Genomic DNA, 15,237 nt, shown 5'->3' on the forward strand with positions numbered 1-15,237 from the left:
ATGTTAAGAAAACGTATAGGATTTCTCAGCACTACTTTATAATTCAATATTCAGAATCTTGGTTTTGTCCCCTTCCCGAAAAATTAGCATTCAGACTACAGTAATCAAGAACCTACACTATTTTATAATGAAAAATAATTGGTGTTTCTCTATATTTCACCCATCTTATCTTACAAATCAACCATTTAATTTTTGGAGGGGGGAGAGAACTAATATCACCGGCGTGAGAAAGATTATGATTATATTTGGATCAAAATTGCCTACAAAATTTCGACCCACTTAGCCATTCAAACACATGAGAAACAATCAATTCAGTTACAGTTGCCCATTCTTTTATCAGGAGACAAATTATTCTTTTCCTCATTTCCGACAAAATTAACATTTCCAATAAATCACGTTTTACCTGATCATTGATTGATTTATGGGGCACTGAAGATTCGTCCAGTAGTGCAACAATGCCCTGTAGTAAACCATTAAATACCTTGTTGAGCTCATTCAACTATTAGTTTTCAAAGACCACCACGCCATTCACCAAATTCACAGCTATGTCTACAGTCCTGGCCAATTCAACGGCTGCCCCAACATAGCTATGTGGTGTTAATTTCAACAGATTGGTCTTTGCTTCTTCAGGTAAATCCAAGCCCTTGATAAACTCTGTTATACTTTCTTTAGTAACTGCTCTTCCTCTTGTTAGCTCCTTTAGCTTCTCATATGGTTCAGGAACACCATATCTTCGCATAACCTATATTCAAGTTAGCAAATGGTGTGTTATTACGTAGCATATTTGGGAGGAAACAGATAAAAGAAGAAACGGTACTGAGAGAATGGGAGAAACATCATAACCAGGTAGATCAAGAACAAAATGAATCAAGCTGAACATGTTATCTTCTTTCCTGAGGAGAAACTCAACCCCACATGATTGCTAACACATAAACTTATACAAATGCTACATGCCACAGAACATCGAAATGCACTCATGTTTCTGGCATTAGCTAATAGGATGATGTAAGCAGTAAGTACAACTCAAATCATATATATATATATGATGATGATGATGATGATGAAAAAGAACATAAACAATACATACAGTCTGTATTGGTTCAGCAAGCACCTCCCATGACTGGTTCAAGTCCTCACTCAAGTGAGCTTCATTGACCTAGAGCTCAAAACAAACTCCATCAGGCAACAAATAAAAAGAGAAACGCCTATTGAATTTGATAAATGTACTACCATCAGAGATCAACAGCATTGAATCAATACATGAAATAATATTTTGATAGATAAGCAACCTCTATCTATCACTTAATTACTTCTGCACCATGTAAACATAATCATGCACCTTCCAGAATACATGCAGCACAATTCTGTATTATATTGCATACCTGAAGCTTTGTTATCCCCTGTAGTGTGCTTTTGTAGGCAAGAATTGAATGCCCTAATCCTACACCCATGTTCCTCAGAACAGTCGAATCAGTCAAGTCACGCTGCAACAACACATAACAAGAAATCTATTTACTAGACTGCCACACTCTATAATCCATACAAGAGTAAAATAAATTGCAACAGCTAGCTAAAGGCTGCTCCCCGAGGCTTAGTTGAATTAGTGAGCACAAGCCAATTTTAATAGCAACTAGTAATACACAGGCAATATCTATGGATGCTTGTACTACACAGCCTCTTAATGTTACTCGGAGACTCAAAATACCATAGCGACTAGGAAGAATACCTAGAGTATGGACAATGATGCAAGGAATAAAGGAAAGGTTAAATTGGAAACTGGAGCAGGTCTTACCTGCCAACGTGAAATAGGTAACTTCATGCTTAGATGAGAAAGACCTCCATTAGCAACACCAAGATTACCTTCACTGTTTTCAAAATCAATAGGGTTCACTTTGTGAGGCATAGTTGAAGACCCAATCTCACCAGCCTTAGTTATCTGCTCAAAATTTCAAAAATGAAATAGGTCACTATTCCTGTACGAGGGGTGAGCTTACATTCAATATTACCATTCATAACAGGTGCTCACCTGCTTAAAGTAACCCAAAGATATATAGCCCCATGCATCCCTATCAAAGTCAGTCAATATATTATTGAACTGAATGATTGCATGAAAAAGTTTTGCCATATAGTCATGGGTTTCTATCTGCAAAACAAGCAGTGTAATTCAATCAGAAGAATAAAAGAATAACCATTCATGATTATATGCCATCCATTTAATGTCCATTCAAAAGCTTTTCTATATAGTCATGGTCCACGAGATACCCCATTCACTGTGAGAAGAGAATTTTTCTATAAGCAGTTAGAAGGTTTATATTATGAATCCATAAGTTTATTTCATTCTCTATGAACTTTCATATTTGAGGACTAATGCTGACATAGTATATCAGCCAATTAGTAAACATGTTTACTGGAGGCATTAAAATGTAACACTCATTCTTCTACTTAGCAATTTTTATTCATGAATGGATTATATTATTCAAGAATGTAAAATGTATAGAATTAACCCAAAAAAGTTTTTACTACGAAGAAAAAAACAAGTGCAAGAAAGATACCTGAGTAACATAGGGATTAAAACTCAGTCCAAGTGATTTTACAAAATCTTCAGCAATTTGAGGCCACTTAACATCAGGATATGCAACAAGATGTGCATTGTAATTACCAACTGCACCAGCAAACTTCCCCATTATCTCAACCTGAGAAATTTCTCGCCTTTCTCTGCTTAACCTGACGGCAAAAACTGCCATTTCCTTCCCCAAAGTCGTTGGTGAAGCTGGCTAAGGAAGACAAAGATAATAGATTATCTATCTATGAGTATTTAAGAGTTAATTTTAGATAATATGAGGTATACATGATTAAAAATAAAAACTTCAGGTTCAAACATCGAGATGCTGATTCTATCACATCATGTTGTTCAAACAAAACTTCAATCACCATCTTTAATATAGCAAGAGTGGAAGTCTCTGAAAGATTTTGAGAAATGATAATACAGAGACATACATTTTAAATAAACTTCAGAGTTCAAACATCTAGGCATGGGTCAATGTTGCAGACTCTCGAAGATTAATAACATGGTATTGCATAAATGGCTAATTATATGCAAGATATAGCATATCACCTGCCCATGAGTGCGAGAAAGCATTGGAATGTGAGCATTATCTTTAGCAATGTTACATATTGCCTTAATCAGTTCATCCATGACAGGGAATATGGCAGAGTTCATTGCTTCTTTAAGCATCAATGCATGGGCAAGATTATTGATGTCTTCCGATGTGCAAGCAAAATGAAAAAACTCAAGCACCTGCAATGAGAAAGAGAATGGTTAGTTGGTCCTAAAGCTTCAAAATGAAATCTATAAAAATTGATGACTCCATATAGAAAGCAGCAGGTAGTCTCAGTATCTGAAGGAACAATAAAAGTGAGTCCCCACCTTAGCTACCTCCGGATGCAATTGGCATTTCTTTTTCAAGAAGTATTCCACTGCTTTTACATCATGATTTGTCACTTTTTCAATATTCTTAATTTCCAAGGCATCATTCATGCTAAAGCCATCAACCAGTCCTTGCAAATATGACTGAGCTTCTTCACTGAAGCTTGGAACCTCTGTGACTTCAGGAATTTGTGAAAGCTTTAGCAACCATTTGATCTGACAGAGAGCATCTAAATTAAAGATAAACCCTTTAAAGTATTAAAAAAGTCCCACAGAGAACAAAATAATTATAATGTAAATGACTGGCATACCATGAGAATGTACATAGATAAACCAAACTTGAAAGATTATATATTTATTTATTTGGCGACAAGGAGTATAACTCCAAAATTCAGCACTGGTAGTTATTATGGAAATTACCAATAATAGAAAGAGGTGATCAAGTTGGACGCCATGATTTGGGTAACTTACTAATCTATCACCCCAGAATCTTGATCACAAACTAGCAAACCCAATACACAATAGTCTTAAGGAGTCATCTCCATTATTGGCAGTATGCCATCACCATCATAGTTCATAGACCACTAGACATGGCATCACATTTACTCAAGCAGTTTATGACCGGTTAGTTCCTTGTACACAAGGTAGAATTTTTTTTAGTAGTAGAAAAAATAATGCACAAGGGAGATATTAGTATTGTTAAGCCCTGCATAAGGCACAGCGCTTTGATTCTTCAACAGCAAAGAAGCACTTTCAAAGCTTACTACTTTAACTTCCACCCATGAGCTTAGTGACACAAGTAAGACTAGTAGAAGAGGCAAATATGGGATACATGTTAAAACTTACCAATGATGCTGTCTAATGCCCAACACCTTCTTCAGAGAAAAAGGAATATCCTAATCTTTGGAAAGCAGGCACATGTAGTTTCTAGTGGCTCAATGCCCAATTGAATTCGTTCGAATCACGCATTCCCCTTCCCCTAGGGGATAAAAAACTTACTTATCAAAAAACAAATGCCCAACTGAACCACAACTTACTAACCTGCATGGTAAACCATGCCAGTCAGCTCTAAACTCAATTTAGTTCATGAAACTCCCTCTAGTTTTTGGTTCAATTGAATCCTTTAACCAAGTTATAACTCAACTAGGTCAACTGCTTTTTATGATTTCACTCCACATTCATCTTCATAAAATCTCAGCATCAAGCCTCTCAAAGAACTTTCAGAACGTAATGTTGCCTAGATGATATAAGCAAGACAAAAGCATATTTTTAATCCATTACTCTTAGAATGTAATTGAGCATTAACACAACTGTTTTCATTTCCTTTAAAATATTTTGAGCAAAACTTTCCATCAATAATGGCAGATCAGTTTCCAAAAGACTTATCCTTCCCCTTGATTATTCACACACAAAAATAAATAATTTTTTGTCATTTCCAACAATATGATGCTGCCCATAAGAGTTTTAGATCAGAAGAGCACCTCAACTAAGACGCGGAAGTAGATTAGACCATACTCGCTCATATAAGGAGCTAAGTCCTTAACTTTACTCCAATAACGACCATCCAACGGTGACAAAGCCGTTAAACCTGAAAGCTCAAATTCATTTCCAGACATCTTCTCCACCTGAAACGCCAAATTCAGCCAATCCACAAACCAAAAAGAAAAAAAAAAAAAATTATAATTCTTCTTAAAAAATAATCATGACCAATTATTTAACTATCAAAATACAGAATTCGAATTAGAAAAAAAAAATACTAGGAAAACAAAACGAACCTTCGCCGTGGCCATATTGGTCTGTTTTAGAGTCGCTTTGCAACTGCAATCTCTGCGAGAAGGTGTGGTGGAAATGCGAAACGAAGCATTTGAAGGACGAAGACAAGGCAAGCTCGAGAGGCCCGTCGGCGTTTGAGATTTTATCGGGAAGGCGCTGGGGCAAGAGAACTGGGTGCCGTTGAAAACCCTATAAGAAGAAGAAGCTCCTCCAAGCTCCATGAATCGCAACGAGACTATGCGTAAAGAGAGAGGGTTAGGCACAGAGAGCTCAAGCTCGAGGGTTTTCTTCGCGGTCTTTTTTGCTTTTTGGGTGGGTTCTGACTCGGATAGTGTAACCCTAGTTCGGGTTGGGAGGTAGGTGGGTCGGACTCTTCTCCTCAAGACTTCAAGTCCGACTCGACCCGATCTTTCAACCTAACCAATTATACGGCAGACGTCTGCCAGTAGTCCCAACGTCGGATCAGGATCCAGTAATAGTTGTGGAATTGTTCATGGTTTTTTTTTTTTTTTTTTTTGGGTTAATTTGGACCCTCTAATGTCATTCAATATATCAGGTGTCCTACTAATAATAAAATATTATTTATATTAAAAAAATAAATATAAAATAAAATAATAAATAATAAATAAATTATTAAAAATATGGGTGGTTCAGCCATCCCATTTTTTTCATTGGAGGTGGCTTCGGCCACCCCAAGAGCCGGTTGGAGTGGCTATGGCCCTAGGGGCCACCCCCTAAGGCCAAACCCAAAAAAACAAAATTTGGATTTGGCCACAGGGGTGGCCACCTAGGGTTGGTGGGGTGGTGGCCACCCCTATCAGGAAAATGGGGTGGCCAGAACCACCCCATGTTTTAATAATTTATTTTCTTTTCTTTTTAATTTTTAATTTTTTTATTTTATATTTATTTTTTAAATATAATTAATATTTTATCATTTTATTATTAGTAGGACACGTGGTATGTTGGTAGCCGTTGGATGACATTGAAGGGTCTAGATTAACAAAAAAACCCATGAGCAATTCCCCAACTATTGTTGGTATCCCGATCCCCCAACGTTTGCCCAGTCTAATGTGGCCCTGTGCCACGTCTAGACTTTAAAATGAAAAAAAAATAATTAAATAAACACAAAACTTGAGAACCTAAAGATGATACTCACAATAACAAACGATAGTCATAAGTCGCATGCCTGTTGATTTTTTGGAAGAAAAAAAATGAAAATGTTTTTTTGGGTAAAGTTTTCTTAACCCTCTTAAACTACCATTCTAATGACAATTTACTCCTCAAACTATTAATTGTGACAATTTACCTCTCAAACTACTAAAATAATGCAATGTATCCCAAAATCTAAAAAAATGACAAAATTACCCTTACTAAAATAAAAATAAAAATACTAAAATTTATATAAAAATAAATAAATAAAAAGTACAAAAATAAATAAATAAAAAGCAAAATAGGGGCCAGACCACCCCATTTGGCCGGACAACCCCTAGGTAACTGGGGATGTTCCGGCCACCAACCAGGGGGTGGATCAACCACCCCCGAGCGTTTTTGGGCATGGCCAATGGACTTGCAATCCATCCTAGCTGAGCCATGCTCGAAGCCTCCGTGCCAGACACAACACTCCCGATCCTATCACCCCTGTTATCATATGCGCTACTGCCGTCCATACATTCCCTATTTCCCTTCATCATCATCATCTTTCACACATTAGAAAATTACCCATCAACGTATAAATGAATTATTCTTTCTTATCACCATTGAAAATAAAACCCATTGAAGATTTTCACCAGTTCTCTTGAAAGGAATCTCTGCTGGTTGAGCTTGCAACAATGACGCCTAATCTTGATTATCTGCAGTTGCTACTACCAAGATGTTTCTGGGGGTGGCTGGGACATCACCGTCGGCGAACCCAGGCCCTCCTCAGCACTTGGTCCACCATTCCCATCCACCCCCAAAACTCTTGTCACCTTCAGTGCAGGCGTGTTGCCGGCTCCCTGGGAGCTTTCCAACGTCAAAACCCCCTTCTTCGGAACCTTCCCCGCCATACCCACCATCTCCGGACCCGCTCCAATCACCCCAGGCTGTGCTCGGAGACTACTTTCTACAATCGGAGGCGCCTTTTCTATCGCCGGCGATGTTTGGGCTATCTCCGACGGCGGCTGAGCTAACGTCGACGAGAACTGGGTCGTCGCCGACGACCCACTTGAGCTCTAACAAGCGAGATGTCTCTCGACTCTCGGGATCCCCGCCAAGCCCAGCTTCAACCCCTTCGCCGGCGAGCTTGCCGCCGACACATGATCTTGCGCGAAAGATTGATTCGCCTTCGACCCAGACTTCGACCCCTCAAGCGATCTCGGCCACCCCATGCACCTGGGGGCGTTAGAACCACCTTTTTTTTTTCTTTTCTTTTTTTCAACTTTTGTTTTAAAATTTTAATTTTAATTTTTTAAACAAATTTTGGGATATTTTTGTCTTATTGAAAATTTTATATGGGTAATTTTGTTATTTTTTTAAAATTGAGAGTACATTGTCATTGTTTTAATAGTTTGGGGAGTAAATTGTCGCAATTGATAGTTTGTGGGGTAAATTGTCATTTGTGTGGTAGTTTGAGGGGGTTAAGAGGACTTTACCCTATTTTTTTATACATGAAGGGTCGCTTGTTTGTTGATTTCTTGAAAATGTATTGAAAATATTTTTTTTTTTATAAAGGGTCACATGGCCGTTGATTTCTTGAAAATTTATTGCAAATATAAAAGAAGAAATGACGAGGGCGTGGTAGCGGAAAAGGATCCTCTCAATTTCAAATTTCCTTTATTTCTTTTAATTAGTGAATTTAAAAGAGTAATGTTGTCAAAAAAAAATTTAACTTCAAAGTAGCCTCATATTCACCCACTTGACTTTTGAAAGTTGTTTCTTTGTCACCTACCGTTACACTTTCAAGCATAAGAAATTGACAAAGATATATAGACGTTGAAATTTTTTTCATTATTTTAACAAGGTTTTGTGTGTTTTTTTTTTTTTTTTTCTTGACATCTCCGCATAAGAGGGGGAGGAGATCTTTTTAGTTTTTATTTTTATTTTTTATAATTTCACTTGTCATATTTATTGGTTTTTGTGAGTCTTTTGTTTTTTTTTTTTAATGAATTAGTTGACATTTGCTTATGTTACATTACATTGGAATGTTGACATAAATAATAACGTATCAAATGAAACATACACAACAAATAACAGATGGGTGATGATAGAGAGAACATGGGCGTGATGCACGCCCGTGTTTTTTAATATTTTTTAATATTATAATTAAAAATATGTATATTAAAAAACAAGGGCGTGCATCTCGCCCGTGTTCTTTCTATCATTACTCAATGACAGACTATTCACTTTAAAGGTATGAGAAAGTGACCTGCTTTTCGACTTATTAGCGCAAGTGGCTTATTTAGTTAAGAGTGCATTGACCTATAATTTCATAGGCTAGAAGTGTACTTATTTTTAAAAAATATTTTGTTTGAGAGTACTTTAAAAAAAATAATAATAAAAAATAGTGGTTTGAAAACTTTGAATTTTTTTTTTTTTTTTCCAACACGCACTTGAAAGGAAATGGGTTTTAAAAAATGAATGATCTTAAAGATAATTTAAGGCACTATTTTTTCAAACTGAAAATTTTACCAAATATTTAACTACATTTTTAAAAATCATGTTTTTAGTAACTGTAATTTAAAATTGTTGTTGTTGGTTTTTTTTTTTTTTTAAATAGCATGTTTTAAAATTGCTACATAAATTTTAGTGTGTGATGCAATATTATATAAGAGGAGGAAACATTGAATAATTGCTCATAGGATAGAAGAAAGCTTACAAAAGTTTACTGTAATGAGAGTTAATTATAATTTTTTTAAAATCTCTTATGCAATCTAACCCCCAAAAAGAAAGGTAGAAAATAATTGTTTGTGCAACTTGCTCTTCTTCATGCACGCGGTTCCAAAAACAAGATGGGTCTCCAATTGTCTATCTTTATTTTTGTTTTGTCTTTTAAATTCATACAATCAGCTATCCAGAAAAATAAAAAATAAACTACGGAATCATCAATTACTATTAAACATTGTATGTGTTGGTTTTCACACGTAAAGAAAAATATTAAAATATTAATTTTAAACTTTAAAATTTTAAAATAAATGATAATTTAATACGAGCATTCTTACCTCATGCGAGGGATTGGCCGAATTAGCCTTGCACATGCCAATTCAAGGAATATGACAAACATCAATGGAAAATCTTGATCAACTTTTCAGATATTAGAAGAAGTGATTATTCCGAAATTAGGAAAAAAAAAGTTGTGCATTTTATATGGTTGTAGATAAAATCAGAAAACAGCAAAGTGGCATGCTTGCCAAAAAAGAAAAGAAGATGTATCAATTGACAATAGTCCGATCTGCTGCTAACAAACTAAATGGCAATTACGCATGCACAAGTGGGGCTATCTGCTACCATATCTCTTCATAGGGCCAGAGCAGAGCCACATAAATCTGAGCGATGCTGATTAACCTTAGCTCATGCCCACGGTATCAGCTAGCAGATGACACGTGGCAGGCCACAATTAACCGCTTATCTTGCTATTCCCAGTTGCCATGCCAAAAGCAATGCAATAACACACTGAGAGACATACTTCAAGGCAAGAAGTGGCTCTCAAGTCTCAAGAAAGCAAATTGAGGTCTTGCAATTGTTTGGTCTTTCTGTGTTTTGACAAGAATGGAGACCGGCATAGCTTGTTACACGCGTGGGGCATTCTTGCCTAGTGTTCCTTCCAAGCATTCAACTGGGATAGTCTCTCCACCATCACTTTCTCCATCTTTCAGTTCCAGGGTATGAAAAAATAGAGCTCAAATACAACATAAGCATGCACATATTCATGTCAACCTTTCTGGGTTTACTTTGTTTTGAATGAAATAATTGAATGTTTCTTAAAAGGGTGTATGCATGACAGAGTTTGAAATCAAGCTCACTTTTTGGGGAGTCATTAAGAGTGGTGCCAAAATCATCACTGAAAGTTTCGAAGGCAAAGAACTCTTCCCTTGTAACAAGATGTGAGATTGGGGATAGCTTGGTAAGTTGCAGGGAAGCTAGCTAGTTAGTTTTATTTCATGAGCATAATTTGTGGAGAGCATGGATGAATAAGATGTTAATGACTTTGTGCTTGTAGGAAGAGTTCCTTACAAAGGCCACCCCAGATAAGGGATTAATCAGATTGATGGTGTGCATGGGGGAAGCATTGAGGACCATATCCTTCAAAGTGAGGACAGCTTCTTGTGGAGGAACAGCATGTGTGAATTCTTTTGGAGACGAGCAGCTTGCTGTGGACATGCTAGCCGACAAGCTTCTTTTTGAGGTTAGACTGAATTTCCCCAACTAATGTGTTGTGACATGCTCTTTTTACTACCTGTCTGATTTCTGTCGACATAAGCTTTGATGACAAATGGTCAGTAGAATGAATTTCAGATAGGTTCTTTTTCATGCCATTTTCTGTTTGTTCTCCAAAAGCCTCATTGTTCATCATTAGCTTGAAGCTGTCAAATTGGAATATGATGTATAAAAACTTTGTTACTCAAATCTCAATAGTTAATTCCATGAAAAAGTAAAGATGACATTTAAAGTGGTATCTATAGCTATCTATGATGCAGGGGAACTTATAGTAAGATGTGGTGCTTATTTGAATGAAGTTTCTATTTCAAGTACAAAAAAAATTAACATTTCTAACCTTTACTGCTGTATTAAACTGTGACATAATCTGAAAATTGCATAATAAGTCGCACATATTGTTCAATCAGAAGGAATTTTCCCTTAAATTTATTCATGGTTCCTGAATAAACCCTTAATTTCAGAATCAGCTATAAAGCTAATGTTGCTGAGTTTTGTTTATGTAGGCCTTAACTTACTCACACTTCTGCAAGTATGCTTGCTCTGAAGAAGTTCCTGAACTCCAAGACATGGGAGGCCCGGTTGAAGGTCTGCAAGTCTTATCACATATTCACTTGTGTAAAAATTCATATATTGATATCAGCAATCAAGATTTAAAATTTTTAATAAATTTTTTTAATAATAATTAATTAATTATGTGAAAATACACCTTATGAGATTTCACCATATGAACAGGTGGATTTAGTGTTGCTTTCGATCCACTTGATGGCTCCAGTATTGTCGACACAAATTTCACAGTAGGCACCATCTTTGGGGTGTGGCCTGGAGACAAGTTAACTGGGGTGACAGGAAGAGATCAAGTTGCTTCAGCCATGGGGATTTATGGCCCCCGAACTACTTATGTTCTTGCTCTTAAAGATGTCCCTGGCACTCATGAGTTCATTCTTCTTGATGAAGGTTTGCCTTTTCAATCATATGATCAAATTCCAAAGTTTTAATGGAAGATATCTAGCATGCACTTCTTTTTCCTTATAAACTGGAAACTAGAGGCTCCTGTTGGTGGAAAAGTGTTTCCTTTATAAACCGTGTTTCTTTTAAAGGATTTTAAGGGGTTCCCTGCTTGCCAAGCAATGAAAGGCTCTCTGTCTCCTCTCACTCTCTTCTCATGGTGCATCAGGAAAATGGCAACATGTCAAGGACACAACAGAAATTGGCGAAGGAAAACTCTTCTCCCCAGGAAATCTGAGAGCCACATTTGACAACCCTGAATACAACAAGGTCTTACTAATTACCTGGCTTTTACAATATTATTGATATTTTGGGGATCCTCTTATGGCAGAATACTCATTAGCTTTTTCATTTGTCACCCAACAGCTGATCAACTATTATGTACGTGAGAAGTACACATTGAGATACACTGGAGGAATGGTGCCAGATGTTAACCAGGTGCTCCCTTTGCTTTCATACATCCTGTTGCCATGTTTTAACTTTCTCAATTCAAATTGGCTGCAATGACATACTATTCATTATTTCCATGGCTGCAGATTATTGTGAAAGAAAAAGGTATCTTCACTAATGTGATTTCCCCAACTTCCAAAGCCAAGCTGAGGTTGTTATTTGAGGTAGCTCCTTTGGGACTATTGGTTGAGCAAGCTGGAGGTTACAGCAGTGATGGCCATCAGTCTGTACTAGACAAGGTGATCAATAATCTTGATGACAGAACTCAAGTTGCTTATGGATCCAAGAACGAGATTATCCGATTCGAAAAAACTCTATATGGATCCTCCAGGCTCGAGGCTGGGGTGCCTGTTGGAGCTGCTGCTTAAGTGAAATCATATTCTTTTTGTTTGATTGTAACAGAATTTGAACTGTTTCCTATAAATGTTGGTGTAAAAGTGAATGTTATGCTGCGCTAGGATCTTAAGTATCCCACATAGCTTAAGTATAATCTTAACTATGTGTATATACGTTTTTGAATACCCTCCCCTTGTAAGCTGATTTTCAACGGTGAGTTTTATTTTAGGTTTGTATAATTTGGTATTAGAACCAGACACCAAGTTATGGGTTCAAGTCACAGAAGGGAGGACTTATATAAGATAAGGTGACCCGCCGTTGACATCGGATTCAAAAGCGTGGTAGTATTTTCTTAAGAATTGTGCTTATGACATAAAATTAGGTTCAAAGACTAATAGTGAAAATGTTGTATTGTGAACCTCCTTGCAATCATCACCAATGAGAAACAGGTTTATCCCCTGGCTAAGAGAGCAATAACAAGTTGTTTGGAATTTGAAGGAGAACTACAGTAATGTCCATAGCACAACTATTGTATTTAGGGTTTAATAGTTTAAAGAACAAAAACATAGGAAACAACCCAAGATTCTAATTTAAATATTTGTAAATCACTAAGAACAAAAGCCTTGAAGTTATCCCCCGGTAAGCTCCAGCTATTTGTCTTCTAATTGAACATAAAACCTTGCCTCGGTTGATTCGCTTCCTTGAATTTCTTGAGAAATTGCTGATGTCATCCCCCTGCTGATGTCTTCTTATAAGCAACCATCTGATGCATAGTGCAATGTCGATGAACTCAGGAGTAGAAACAGAGAAACGAGCACATATAAAGCATGGTATGCATTCCAAAGTTCTGCATTAATTTATCTTTGCAGTTGAATGCTATATATATAATTTAGCATTTCGAACTTTGCTGCAGGAATTGGAAGTGGGAAATGGGAAATGGCATGGATCAGTTGGTGGCATCGTGGGTGCACCCATTAATTGACAAAGTGTGGAACATGGTTGCTCAAAGTAAAAAGCTACCAGAATGGATGCCAATGGTTGAAAAATGCACCGACTTAGCCGGGGAAGAAGGCAATCCAGGCTATGTTCGGCTAGTCTCTGGTTTCATGTTCCCTCAGCAGGATGGAGAAAGGTCATGGCTCAAGGAGAAGCTGGTTTCCATGGACTCATCATCACGTAGCTATGTGTACGGAATGGAAGCAAGCAATGTGGGATTAGATGGGTCTGTAAACTCGTTAAAACTAGTAGATTATGGGGATAATTCGACACTAGTTGACTGGTCATTTGAGATTAGCCCTCTAGAAGGCGCACGTGAGGACAGCCTTATTGATTATCTGGGATATCTCTATAAATCTTGCATTAATAGAATTGAAGGTGCTATTGAAGCAGCATCAAAGAAAGTTTGAGAAGCATCCAACTATCCAAGCTAACCTTTTTCTGATGTACTTGGATATATGTTGCAGAAAATGTCAAGAACTTCATCAGATTTATTGTCTACTCTACATAAAACAGATTTCTAACCAAGGTTAGCAAGGACTAATTGTGCAACATCACAGTCACTTTTGTATTTTGCTCTTCAAATAGATGGATTTTATTTTCCTTGGCAACAACAACATTCATATATATATATATATATATATATATATATATATGATGAAGCTTCACAACTACTTTCTCAATTGAGTGTGCTTGCAAAAGCTCGACAAAGAAGGCTTTAAATGCCTGTCGGGATCAACTGATGGAGGATATCTCCAATGCTTAAGTTAATAAGAGATTCAAAGAGAATTCTCCCTTAAAATAAAATTGTGTTGGATTGTTTTATCCAATGAATGTCAGTGAGATACTTACCATCCCAATAGAAGGCCTTGTCTTTCTTGTATCGATTCACCATTTGTCATCCGTTGGCCGGATGGCATGTAGTGTATTTGTGGGGATAATTCACTGGCTCAACTGAACGAGTGTCCTAAGCCTCTTGGGGACCTCCTTCTCTTATAGGTTAGACCACATTTAATGCCCAATTTCCCCTTTCTTAATGAGATAAGCAAAATTCTCTAAATTTTCAAATGAAATAAAGATAAGTAGGTCAGTATTAAACAAAATCTAGTCAATTTTGCCCTTTATATTTGTACTAACATGCTCTTCTCCATTTCATCTTCTCCCAAAGGAGGAGGGGAGGGCATTTATTGCTCAATTGTTCCTTGTGACGGGAGGAGATCACGCGATCACCATACTATCATGTTGTGGACTTCTTGGAAGTCTGCCCACACCACACGTTAATCCCTTCCCTCTTTTAGGTAATGAAGGAGATCGGGTGCCACGCAGCTCTACTACGTCTTTTGTGCAACCATTGAGATAAGTTGAGGAGCCCACTTAGGCCTGGGCAAGCCATCCTTCGGAAGGGCCTCCAGCCCAGGCCCAATGGCCGAAATCCAGGCCTATCATCATTCATGATTACCTGATAACTTGCCATTTGATTAGGGGAAGTTATATTTAATATTGATTAATGCAATATTAAAAATAGGCTTAATTCCTACAGTCACAGGGACACTATCGATTTGATTAATTAATTAGATATTGGGTGGTTAAAACTTAAAAGTCATGACTTTAGGAGGAGATATCACTAATTAAGGTGGGCAACGTGCGTCTAATGCAAACGATCAGGTGATGGGCACAGGCGGCTTTTAATCCACCCCATCACTCTGAGTTTTAAGACAAAATCCCCCACTATAAACCTTTTTTCTCTTTTGTATTTTTGTTCCTGGGATCTTCTTCTTCTTCTTTTTTCTTTTGACCCTTTTTGTTTCTGTGAGTGCAGGCTAGTAAATTCTTGGAAT

The 15,237-nt window shown here is 37.1% G+C and overlaps 4 protein-coding genes across 4 annotated transcripts; 3 read left to right on the plus strand and 1 right to left on the minus strand.

Moving 5' to 3' along the window:
• Positions 1 to 224: 224 nt before the first annotated feature.
• On the minus strand, positions 225 to 5,511 carry LOC132186153 (uncharacterized). Its single transcript, XM_059599987.1, has 10 exons — positions 5,203 to 5,511; positions 4,909 to 5,052; positions 3,428 to 3,643; positions 3,116 to 3,298; positions 2,553 to 2,774; positions 2,027 to 2,143; positions 1,793 to 1,936; positions 1,383 to 1,484; positions 1,088 to 1,156; positions 225 to 742 (listed from the first exon to the last, which is right to left on the minus strand). Exons 1-10 carry the CDS (start codon positions 5,419 to 5,421, stop codon positions 503 to 505), a joined length of 1,656 nt encoding a protein of 551 aa, XP_059455970.1. The 5' UTR covers positions 5,422 to 5,511; the 3' UTR covers positions 225 to 502.
• Positions 5,512 to 7,070: 1,559 nt separating this feature from the next.
• LOC132188120 (vegetative cell wall protein gp1-like) lies at positions 7,071 to 7,583 on the plus strand. The gene has a single exon (XM_059602523.1). The coding sequence runs from the start codon at positions 7,071 to 7,073 to the stop codon at positions 7,581 to 7,583; it is 513 nt and encodes a 170-aa protein (XP_059458506.1).
• Positions 7,584 to 9,831: 2,248 nt separating this feature from the next.
• On the plus strand, positions 9,832 to 12,588 carry LOC132186155 (sedoheptulose-1,7-bisphosphatase, chloroplastic). The gene is made up of 8 exons (XM_059599990.1): positions 9,832 to 10,057; positions 10,179 to 10,298; positions 10,395 to 10,580; positions 11,116 to 11,197; positions 11,345 to 11,566; positions 11,787 to 11,887; positions 11,984 to 12,055; positions 12,154 to 12,588. Exons 1-8 carry the CDS (start codon positions 9,944 to 9,946, stop codon positions 12,433 to 12,435), a joined length of 1,179 nt encoding a protein of 392 aa, XP_059455973.1. The 5' UTR covers positions 9,832 to 9,943; the 3' UTR covers positions 12,436 to 12,588.
• A 179-nt stretch (positions 12,589 to 12,767) lies between these two features.
• Positions 12,768 to 13,851, plus strand: LOC132186158 (uncharacterized). The gene is made up of 2 exons (XM_059599997.1): positions 12,768 to 13,233; positions 13,317 to 13,851. The coding sequence occupies exon 2, from the start codon at positions 13,333 to 13,335 to the stop codon at positions 13,807 to 13,809; it is 477 nt and encodes a 158-aa protein (XP_059455980.1). The 5' UTR covers positions 12,768 to 13,233; positions 13,317 to 13,332; the 3' UTR covers positions 13,810 to 13,851.
• The last annotated feature ends 1,386 nt before the right edge of the window (positions 13,852 to 15,237 follow it).

This window comes from Corylus avellana, chromosome ca7, assembly GCF_901000735.1.
Source record: "Corylus avellana chromosome ca7, CavTom2PMs-1.0".
Classification (NCBI taxonomy): Eukaryota; Viridiplantae; Streptophyta; class Magnoliopsida; order Fagales; family Betulaceae; genus Corylus; species Corylus avellana.

What these genes read in the sequence shown, in the direction of transcription:
- LOC132186153 (XM_059599987.1), bottom strand. Translation starts at nt 5,421, where the DNA reads ATGGAGCTTGGAGGAGCTTCTTCTTCTTATAGGGTTTTCAACGGCACC. An exon ending in TTAATCCCTATGTTACTCAG is followed by an intron (nt 2,144 to 2,552) that starts GTATCTTTCTTG and finishes CTTGTTTTGCAG; the next exon opens with ATAGAAACCCATGACTATAT. An exon ending in TACCTATTTCACGTTGGCAG is followed by an intron (nt 1,485 to 1,792) that starts GTAAGACCTGCT and finishes GTGTTGTTGCAG; the next exon opens with CGTGACTTGACTGATTCGAC.
- LOC132188120 (XM_059602523.1), top strand. Translation starts at nt 7,071, where the DNA reads ATGTTTCTGGGGGTGGCTGGGACATCACCGTCGGCGAACCCAGGCCCT.
- LOC132186155 (XM_059599990.1), top strand. Translation starts at nt 9,944, where the DNA reads ATGGAGACCGGCATAGCTTGTTACACGCGTGGGGCATTCTTGCCTAGT. An exon ending in CCGACAAGCTTCTTTTTGAG is followed by an intron (nt 10,581 to 11,115) that starts GTTAGACTGAAT and finishes TTGTTTATGTAG; the next exon opens with GCCTTAACTTACTCACACTT. An exon ending in TGGTGCCAGATGTTAACCAG is followed by an intron (nt 12,056 to 12,153) that starts GTGCTCCCTTTG and finishes CCATGGCTGCAG; the next exon opens with ATTATTGTGAAAGAAAAAGG.
- LOC132186158 (XM_059599997.1), top strand. Translation starts at nt 13,333, where the DNA reads ATGGGAAATGGCATGGATCAGTTGGTGGCATCGTGGGTGCACCCATTA.